Here is a 10,644-nt window from a genome sequence, read left to right on the forward strand (position 1 = left end):
TTCACCTCTCCTCCTTGTTCTCCCATGGTTCAAAACGTTTAGGTAAAATAAGGAAAAAGAGATCAAGTGCACAGGAAGTCGAAAGGTCCAAATATGGAAAACTGCTAAAAACTGACAAATCTAGGATTTGTGGGGTTTTAGGCAATCAAATAAACAGATCTGAGCGATTTTTTTTTTGAGGGTTTTCTTTTTAGAAGATGAACAATCAAAATAGAACAAGAACACACGGAAATAATAGATCAAAAAGGGAGAAGCGAAATAAAACACAACTGAACTGAAACAAACAAAGGGAAATAAACTGAAACAAAAGGGATAGATAAAACCTGATTTGGAGCGTTTAGCTCGGATACCAGATGATATAGGAACCCAGATATGGGAACCCACGTTGATAGATGGAAATATGCAAATGGTTGATAACACTGTTCTGCCTATTTGTTGGATGATAGATGGAACGCAGCGAAGAGATGGTGAATAGACAAATGGTTGAAAACACTGTCATGTCTATTCGGTAGCAGTGGAAGATAGATGGGTCGATTGAAGGACGCCACGAAGATCTGTGAAATGATCTATGATAAGTCAAATCTCAGTCTTCAAGGAATCACACACAAGAACAAGGAGAAAAGGGAGGTTGCTTCTATCTCTGAAGAAAACCTAAGAAAACTCTCATTTTATTTCATAAAAACTTGAAAGGTTACAATGCTGTGAAGGGACCTTATATAATGATCCAGCAGCGGGGGACCTTCTAGGGTCGAAATTTATTACAAATAAAAGGACTAAACTTGCAAAAACAACAGACTCGATTTAAGGACCTAATAAATAAAAGACTCAAATGACCCAACGGTCGATTCCTGCAAAACAAGTAAAGAACCATTATTATTTGAATTCAAGCACTTACCTTGGTAATAGCTCTCATGCACGCTCCAGCCCTTCATTGATTGCTTCGGGAATGATGAAAAGAACGGGTTCTTTAATTCCTTGTAGAACTGGCAAAAATGATGCTTGTGGAGTCTTTTCTTTGGAATCTTCTAGTTCAGTGAGAGTAATCAGACTTGTGATGGACTTGTTGAATTGTTCCCTTAAGGTCCTTTCTCCCAACCTTGTCATAGGTTTGTGTACTATTGTTGGCAGAACGGGTTCTTCAGGAACTGGAAGAACGGGTTTTTCGGGAAATGGCAGAACGGGTTCTTCGGGAAGTTGACTATTGATGTCCTCATCATTTAGGCTGATCACACCCTTTTCACATCAATAATGGCTCCAGCTGTAGCTAAAAATGGTCTCCCAAGAATGATTGGGTCTTCATTCTCTTTCTCCATTTCTATTATGACAAAATCAGTAGGAATTATTGGCTTGCGTATCTTCATTGGAAAGTTCTCCAGTTTAACAATCACATCCTTGTTTGAACCATCAGCTAGACTTATATAAAGGTTACTAGGCCTGAATTCTTCATATCCCAGCTTTTCTGTTATTGAGTAATGCATAACACTAACCGAGGCTCCAAGATCATAGAGGCACTTGTTGAAGTGCATGTAGTTGATGGAGCATGGCAGGTTGAATGAACCTGGCTCTTCAAGTTTGGTTGGAATCACAGCTGTTCCAATATCATCTAGATCTCTCTTGGCTTGATTCTTAGCCTCCTGTTCCAAAGCAGACCCTTTCTCTTCTTCTTTCTTTTCAACAGTAACCTCATGTTGTATTGTATCATCCGTGAACCAAATAGTGTAATTTGGGGATGGGTGTCGATCAACACTAGGGATATGTCGATCGACACCAGCTTTTCTGGTTCGACCAGATTGTTTTAATTCGCGATTTTGGGTTGGTTTGGTTTAATTGGGTTGTCCAAACCATATATATAAGCGGAGAAGCGATGAATTTGAGGGTTTTTAGTGTTTTTGGTCGCCGCTAACAGTAGAAACAGAGAGAAAAGAGAGGGTTCGTGAGTTTGGGGTTTTTGGCTTGTTTTTGGTGAGATATGTTGTTGTGGAAGGGAGTGATGTTGTTGGGAACGAAGGAGAAGCTTCTTAAGATGTTGTTTCCACCGTTTCTCAACCAAATCTTCCTGTAAAAGAGGTGAAAGCTTGATCATGGCTGATCTAAGCCTGAAATCTCTTTTGTTTTGGATGTTCTTTGTTGTGTGTGGTGTTTTGCTTGCTTGGGATTGTTGGTTTCATGGTTCCATAGGTTTTAGAAGCGTTTGGCAGATTTTGGGACAGATAGGAGACAATTTGAATAAGAGGTTCGACGTTTGGCTTCGTGCAGATCGCGTTTGCGCAGGCGGTGTCGATCCATACCAGTTAGGTGTCGGTCGACACCATGGTCATGTCAATTTTGGTCGACACCGACCTAGAGGTTGTCGACACCAGACTTATCCGAAACTTGTTTTCCTAGTAGATGGGAGGATTGCCTAACTAAGTATTTATGACAATACTCGTGCATCTCAATTTGTGTTTGTGGTGCACGTAAAGGCAAAGTGTGATCGTGGAATCAAGGCGATGAGGAGGAGGATGTTCCAGAGGCTTGATTGATTGTGGTATAGCTATTGTTAGGTTGCTAGAGTTGAGTTGATAGAACATTGTAGGATGTTGGAACTTGTTACTTACTTGATTGGTTATTGGATTATTCTTTGTTGGATTTTATTTGGTTAATGGAATTTTTTCGTTATCCAATTTTGATGATTATTGATAGGTTTCTAGTGGGTATGAGACCAGTAAAATGTTCTTATTATTAAAAAAAACGGGAAGGGTTGTTTTATTTTGGTATCAGAGCCCTTACGGTTCTAGGTCTAGGGTTCACTGTAGTTTTTGTTGTGTGATTCGACGGTGAGTTGTGTTCCTTGTGTAGTTAGAGTCGTTTTTTTTTGCTTAGCCTTCTGTTCATGGTGGTACAGATGGCTAGAGGTGAGGGAGCTTCTGGTCGCGGGCGTGGTCGTGGTTGAGGTAGTGGTCATGGGCATGGTCGTGGATGTGGATAAGTTCCCGAGGTCAGTGCGAGTGTGACCCAGAGCATGGCCAATGAGGAGGTGGCAGAGTCACAGGTTCATCCTAGAGTGTCACGAGACCAGGCTGGTAATGGTATCGGTAGAGCGGGTGGGCTCGGTGTTGGTGTCGGTGTTGCCCCGGGTGTGGGGGTTGCAGCGGAGGGTGCTCCAGGTTGGGAGGATGTCCTGATGGGCTTGCTAGCTCAGGTTTTGGCGCGGCTGCCAGCAGCAGTGCCTCTAGTGGTTGGTGGGCAGGTTCCAGAGGTGCCGTCAGTGGCTCAGTGGACCATATTGCAATTTTTTGTTGACAATGCTGGTGGGAGAGGATTTAATAAGATGATTAGTTCTTATGGAATCCTGATGTATAATGGGTTGAATGATTTTGCAATTATGAAAATGGAAAGTTTTTATAAAGAGAAATTTTCTAAAAATGGAAAGTCCTATAAATAGTTAGGACTTGTCTATTTTTGGAAAGGGGATGTGAAATGCCCGGAGTGGTAGAATGTTTAGAGGTTGACCAGAAGAGTGGTCATAGATAATATTATCAGTTCTCATGTTTTTTTTTATTGGTCATGTTATGGTACTAAGAGAATATACAGATTCTAAAAATGGAAAGTTGTATGAATAGTTAAAACTTATCTATTTTTGGGAAGTAGGTGGATAAACAGCTTTAGTGGCAGGAATGTTTGGGGTTGGCCTAAAGAGTGGTCATGGTTGTGGTGATATTACAGTGAGGGAATATGCTTGATGGTAGGACATTGCGATGTTTTACGCAAACTACAGGAGGTAATTCCGGTCGGGAGATGCTTATAGACATCATGACTTGTTTTCTCATGAGGAGATGATTAGTTCTCTAGAGGAGATAATTATTTCTCCAAATGGAATGATTAGTTCCACTCGCGCACCGCAGGCTTGAGGGGTTGCGACCTTGAGAGCGGCAGAGGAGATGATTAGTTCTTCTGAGGGGATGATTAGTTCCTTTGAGGGGATGAGTAGTTCCCCTGATACCTAGATCTTGAGGTTGACGATCCGAGACTTAGACGGTATAGCTGGAGGATGATGGTTTAAGAGTGCGGGCGGGGCAGTTTGACCTGAGAATATTTGAGTGATGCAGCAAACAAGTTCTAGGATGTGGATATGAGCATAGTGACTGGAGGTATACCTTGGAGGTCGGGAGTGATCTTAGGTTTTTGTTGTATTGGCTAGTGGGGTCAGGGTGTCATGGACTGTTGGGTCGGGTTGTGGTGTGCATCGTTGCAACGGTGGTTGGAGGCGTTAGGTAGATAGGTGAACTACTCGACCTAGAATGGAAGTAAAAAGAATGAAACAAGAACTACTCGACCTAGATACACGATGCAAGTAATCATATACTAGATCGAGTAGGTCATCGAGTAGCAGAAATTCTAAGAAAATAATGATGAAAAACTCGAGGATCTACACGAAGCTGGTGATCGAGTACCGGTTCGGGTAAAGGTTCAAGTTAATGTTAAAAGTTTAAACAATCAAATACGAAAGCTCCTAAGGATGGGGTAATCAGTTCATAAGTACTCCTAACCGATTTAGGATGCCTCACATACGTCAAGCAATGTATTCCCTAAACAATGAATCTCCTAATCTTGCAAATCCACTCTCGTGGTAGAAGCAATCAACCCTAATCACTCCCTTACCCAACTCTCGTTGGAGAAACCTGACTAAGCAGGCATTAAAACCCGATTCACTATGGCCAATAAACTCCTTACTCATCTAATTTCTTAGGCTAAGTGAGTGAATCTCTAGCATAAGCTGATTCAAATAATTCATAGAACACCTCTCGATGATTGACCTTCCTAGGATCTAGACTCAACCTCTCGGTCTGAAGCTAGCACTAAGAACACATATCTAGAACGAAAATTTCGTAAAAACAATCAAGCTAAGGCATCCAACCGATTATGAACACATACTAGCTTATCCCATCCCTAGGAACTTTAGATCACTACTCCGATCTCATGTTAATCGAAACAGAAGCATAAACAAATAAGAACTTCATTTAATAAAAGTAGATAATGTATTGAAAAAAGAATAAAAATGTAGTGCATAATCAAAGTGTATGCACCGCACAAACAGTTGGTTGTAGAATTCCTAACAAGACTTGTAAAGTATAAAATCACTCTCTCTCTCTCTCTCTTACTCTCTCTCTCTCTCTCAGTAGATCTCGTTCTCTGGTTCGTGAGTGTCTGTGGCTTGCTAGGGTGAGAGATATAGGAGGGGATTTTTATATGGAAACCCCTTTGACCTAGCCGCCCAGCTCTGTCCGAAGGTAAAAACGAGGCTAGGGTCGGGTACCTCTCCGGGTTGGACTTCGGGTTGTTCCTCTTGCACTCAGATCCTCTTGATCGGGTTCAGGTCCGAACTATTCTTCTCGCACGATCGCTCCATCGGGCACATGCTCGGGTTTCACTTCAGTTTTGCTCTTTTGAGGCTCCAAAGCACCTGTTTTCATCAAAAACGCACAAATGCAGCAATGCAGCATCTTAAATAACATAAATGCAAATTCCTAATGTTAAAAATGCTAAGGTTAGACTATATACAATGCGAAACATGAATAAAAATATGCCTAAGAAAGTGTAAAATAAGGAGTTATCAACACCCCCAAACTTATCTCTTGCTAGTCCTCTACCAAGGAAGTAAGAGGATGAGGTTTCAAAGTGGGGATTTATAGCCAAAACTTACTGATCGATTAGTTAAATTCAATGCCCAAGTTATTTGCTCTAGGATGCATGGTGATGGAGTCTACTCAAGAACTTTCGTCACATCCTTCACAACCAAACCCGATTCTATCCTTAATCTACACATGCATTCAGATTCGCCATTCCCTTTAACATTTATTAGCTATAAACCATGGATCAAGCATTGCATTGTTATTAAACTCATTTGGCTAGGATGAATGGGTTAGAGACAAAGGTGGCCTCTTTTTCAATGGGTTTATCTTTTTAAAACTGGTTTCTCTCAACAAAAATGGATTGAGCTTTAGGAGAATGCTAAACGTAAGCTCCAAAAGATGCATAGAAGAATAGGATCCCATCTACCCAAAGGCTTATATATCAATTTTTGTCCTTTCTAATCTATACCAAGCAAATATATAATTTATACCCTTTAGCTTAAGCTTTTCTAAACCCTTTTTTTTTTCCTAGTTTTAAGGTTTTCTTGAAAATCTTTTAGTGGAATTGCACACTTATCACTCTATGGTTTCTTTCTCTCTCTCTTTTTTTTTTTTTTTTTTTTTTTTTTTTTTTTTTTTTTTTTTTTNCCAACTCTCATTTTTTATTCCCAAATTCCTCACTAGATTTTTTTTCTTTGATTACACTCCATTTCCAAAGACCTTGTACCCTTTTCTTTTCCAATTTTTTAAATCTTTTTTTTACCAAAAATTCCTAAATCCCTGAAACAAGTTCCCACCTAGTCCTATCTAGCTTGGATAATGCAAAACTAGAACTGCTTAGGATCATATTCTTGTCGGATCTAACCTAACACTTTCTACCAAGCTCAATCCAAAAGAGGCCTAATCACTCAAAGAATAGGAATGGGTTGAAAGAAGGGTAAGGTTAATGATGGGGTGAACTGTTCCAATAATGGGAATCAGCTACTTGTATTAACAAGGGTGGTAAAAAGGAAAAAGATAATCCAAGTATGTGTAATGTGTTCATGAGTTTGATTTCAATGCACTACTTGACAATTATCAGTCAAAATTAAGTTCAAATAGGATAAGGAATGCCATCAAATCACAGCATGTTTCAGCAAAGTTTCAAATGCAGGTTTAAGTAGTCAAGGTGTGGTTCAGTTCTACCTTTCAAACTTAATCAACAAGCATCAAACAGCTAATAACGAGGGCATTGAATTTATCCTAGTTAATCAACAAATTTACAAGGCTATAATGCAAACAATGCTATATTAAACAATTTAGACTTAATCATATTATGTAAATGCAACTACATGAGCATTCTTTTTTTATAATTTTGTTTTTCAAATTTTCAAATTTTTTTGGGGTTTTTCTATGCAAAAAGATGTAGACTCAAGTTAATAAAACTAGTATGCAAAAATTTGAAATAAGAAAATGAAACGACCCGACCCGTTTTTTTTTTATTTTTTTTTTAGAAATACTATATATATAATTAAACATCCCATACTACTTAATTAAATAAACCCAAACCACAAAACATCATTTAAACCAGCCATAACCATCTTATACAGCGAAAACGTACAAACAATACCAAACCAACATATCCTTAATACAATAACATTCCTAACCATCTATCCAACAACCTATCATAACTCTAACCAAGGTTCCAACACATAACCATAAATAACCAACAACACACAAATGAGACCCTAGATCATCCTCCTCCTCATCGCCTTGATTCCACGTTCACACTTACCTTTATCTGCACCGCAAACACAAATTGAGATGCATGAGTATTTAATAACCACTCAGTAAGGCCATCCTCCCATCTACTGGGCTATACACACAAGAAACTGAGATTCTATTATTAAAGCCAACAACCAAAACACAAACAACACAACAAACCAGGAAAACAAGACTCGGTTAAGTCTGGTGTCGACCGACGCTAACGCATCACTGGTGTCGACCGACACTAGGTCGGTGTCGACCAACACTCAACCAACATGGTGTTTACCGACACCAACTGGTGTCGATCGACATCACCTTCGCAGAATCGATCTGCACGAAGCTGAACGACGAACCTCCGTTCCAAACCACTTCCAAACCCTCCCAAACTCTTCCAAACTTCTCAGGAACCTATGGGAACATGAAAGCAACCAACCCACACAAGCAAAACACCACAAACACAAAGAAACAGCAAAAAAAACAGAGATCTCAGGCTTAGATCAGCCATGGTCAAGCACTCACCTCTTTTGCAGGAAGATTCTCACTCAACAACGACGAATCCAACACTTAGAAGCCTTCTCCTTCGTTCCTAACACAAGATCTTCACTCCACAGCAATAAATCTCTCTAGAACAACAAAGGATCTCACAAATCTCTCTCAAAAACGTTTTAACCTTCTTCTCTCTGCTTCTCTGTCCAAAAACGGCTAAAAGGAGGAAATAAGTCGAGTTCCCCTTTTAAACTCGAGTTTAGGGCTTCTCTTAAACCAGCCATGCAAACTGGACGATTAAAATCGAACCAATCGAACTGTCAGCAAACGGTGTCGACCGACACCACATATGGTGTCGATCGACACCCTAACCAAAATTCCAGAAATTGGTTCGCGGGCGTTACAATTCTCTCCCACCAATAAGGATTTGTCCTCGAATCCCGCAACATCGTCCCTCCACCAAGAACCTCCGTACAAGCCGCAACTCCGGTGTTTTATATCCTCTTTCCAAAAATAGACAAGTCCTAACTATTCATAGAACTTCACATTTTTAGAAACTTTCTATTCATGGAAACTTTTCCATTTATAGAAATCGAATAATCCTTCAACCCAGTATGCCTCAGGATTCCACAGGAACTAATCATCTTATTAAATCCTCTTCACCAACACCAGTAAGCACATTGGCCACACAATTGGCTAAACAGCCCGCCAAAAAGGCTACACAAGCCCCTCCAAGGCTCGTAACCGTTAAAAATGGCAACTTCTATCTCCCCTAAAACTTTCCATTTTTAGAACTTTCCTCTGTTGGAAACTTTCCACTTATAGAAACTTCTATATCAGGAATTTCTCTCCATTTACAAATCACATAAACATTCATCCATTACGCAACAAAATTTCATAAGAACTAATCATCCTATTAAATTCTCAAATTCAACAAACCTCTACAATTCCAAAACGCAAAAGCTTAACAGAACCAATGAAAACAGAAAGAAACTAAACTCCGGGATTGGCGCCCGGCCCCTCCCTCGGCGGCATTCCTCTCACTGTCAACCGCTGCAACCTTGGACAATGTGGCCTGATATGTCCCACCTCCTTGCAATAAAAGCACACTCGAATGTTCTCTTGCTTCCCGCTTCCCTTGGGGCAGCTTGCCAACCTTTGATCCATGCTCCCGCACCCGTAGCATCTCTGACCGCCTTGGTTTGTCACCGATGTTTCCTCCCGCTTCCTTTTATGCCTTTATTCTGACTTGTTACCCTTGCTTGGAACGCTCGGCTCCAATGTNTGTTTCCTCCCGCTTCCTTTTATGCCTTTATTCTGACTTGTTACCCTTGCTTGGAACGCTCGGCTCCAATGTCTCCTCTGTCTGAACGGTAGGGCTAACCACCACAGTCTTCCCCCTCAAGTCATCCTCTATCTCAGCTGCAGTCTCCACTAGATCCGCCCTCGTAGCATATCTCCTCCCTCTGAAGTAGACCATTAAGTCCTCACGAAGCGCCCTCATGAACCTGCTAATCTGAGCAACCTTAGACTCCATCGCCCGACCACCATACATTAGAAGCTGACTAAACTCCAAATCCAGCTCCCGCACCGACCGAGTCCCCTGAGATAACTGTAGAAACTGTACCTCCAATCGGTCCAATGTCTCTCTATGACATCTGAGAGACTGAAAGTTACGTTCCACTCTCGTCCTCCATGCATCTGCAACAGTAGGATCAGTACCACCCAAAAACTGCTCAGTACCGATGTTGTTCATCTCCCTCAGCATACTGACATAATGAGAATGCACCCGCACATCTGCAGCCACTGGCTGCCGCTTCTCCGCCACCACTGGTGGCAATGCCTGAGCCCGAGCCGGTGCCACTGGAGGCAACCGCTCTAACAACTGTGCCAGCAAACCCGCAAGGTCGACACTCGGGACTCCCACACCTGGGGCCCTAACATCACCGGCTACTGGGGCATCAACACTGCCCCCTCCGGCCACACTCATGGAATCCCCCGGACAACCTGTAACTCGCCAAAACCCTCTGCTGTCACACTCTGGTCCGCAGTCTCTCTAACAACTGGAACTATATCCCTACCACGACCACATCCGCGTCCACGATCACGTCCTCGCCCTCGACCACGACCAGCAACAGCACCCTCTCTAACCATCTCTCTACACTGACAGAACAGAAGGCTAAGCACACAATTCAAAACCACACACAGAGCACACACACATCTTACGGTGGAATCTCCTTGAAGGCTCGAAGAGGATGATGCTAGGACTAGATATGTTACGGTTTTGACTCACTTTGACCCCGTTTATTTGATAGTTTTGTAGTATTGATAATACGAGGCTAGGAAGCTAAAAGCAAGGATTGGAACAGCAGGAGCAATCAGAACAAAAAGGAGTTGAATTGGAGCAGAAAAGCTGATTTAAGACCCAGGAGCACATGCTCTCGATTTCCGAGCACATGCTCCCAACTCTACGGATTCATGACGACACGTGGCAAGCATCTAGGCGCCGATTCCCTGCCTAATTCCCCTTATTTTGGGCGATCCTTTGTGAGAGAAAGAGAGAGGATATCGATTTTTAATAGGAAGATTTGAATTTGGATTCTTTCCTTATTTTTCTCCACTTGTATGCTATTTAACCTAGGGTTTTTAGGGGACAGAATATACTCTTTTCTTTTGGTTTTTGAGCGACGTTTTTGTGAGAGGAGAAGAGCGGCTACCTTGTGAAGCATTCTCTGAACCGTTTTTATATTTTTATGCTATTGAATTTCTCATCTATGTTGGCTATTCAATTCTCTATGTC

General features: G+C 41.5%; 1 protein-coding gene across 1 annotated transcript; it reads right to left on the reverse strand.

The window, feature by feature from the left end:
- LOC109126859 lies at window positions 1,227–9,030 on the reverse strand. The gene is made up of 3 exons (XM_019230745.1): window positions 8,889–9,030; window positions 8,784–8,785; window positions 1,227–1,667 (listed from the first exon to the last, which is right to left on the reverse strand). Exons 1-3 carry the CDS (start codon window positions 9,028–9,030, stop codon window positions 1,227–1,229), a joined length of 585 nt encoding a protein of 194 aa, XP_019086290.1.

Source organism: Camelina sativa, chromosome 10 (assembly GCF_000633955.1).
Source record: "Camelina sativa cultivar DH55 chromosome 10, Cs, whole genome shotgun sequence".
Classification (NCBI taxonomy): Eukaryota; Viridiplantae; Streptophyta; class Magnoliopsida; order Brassicales; family Brassicaceae; genus Camelina; species Camelina sativa.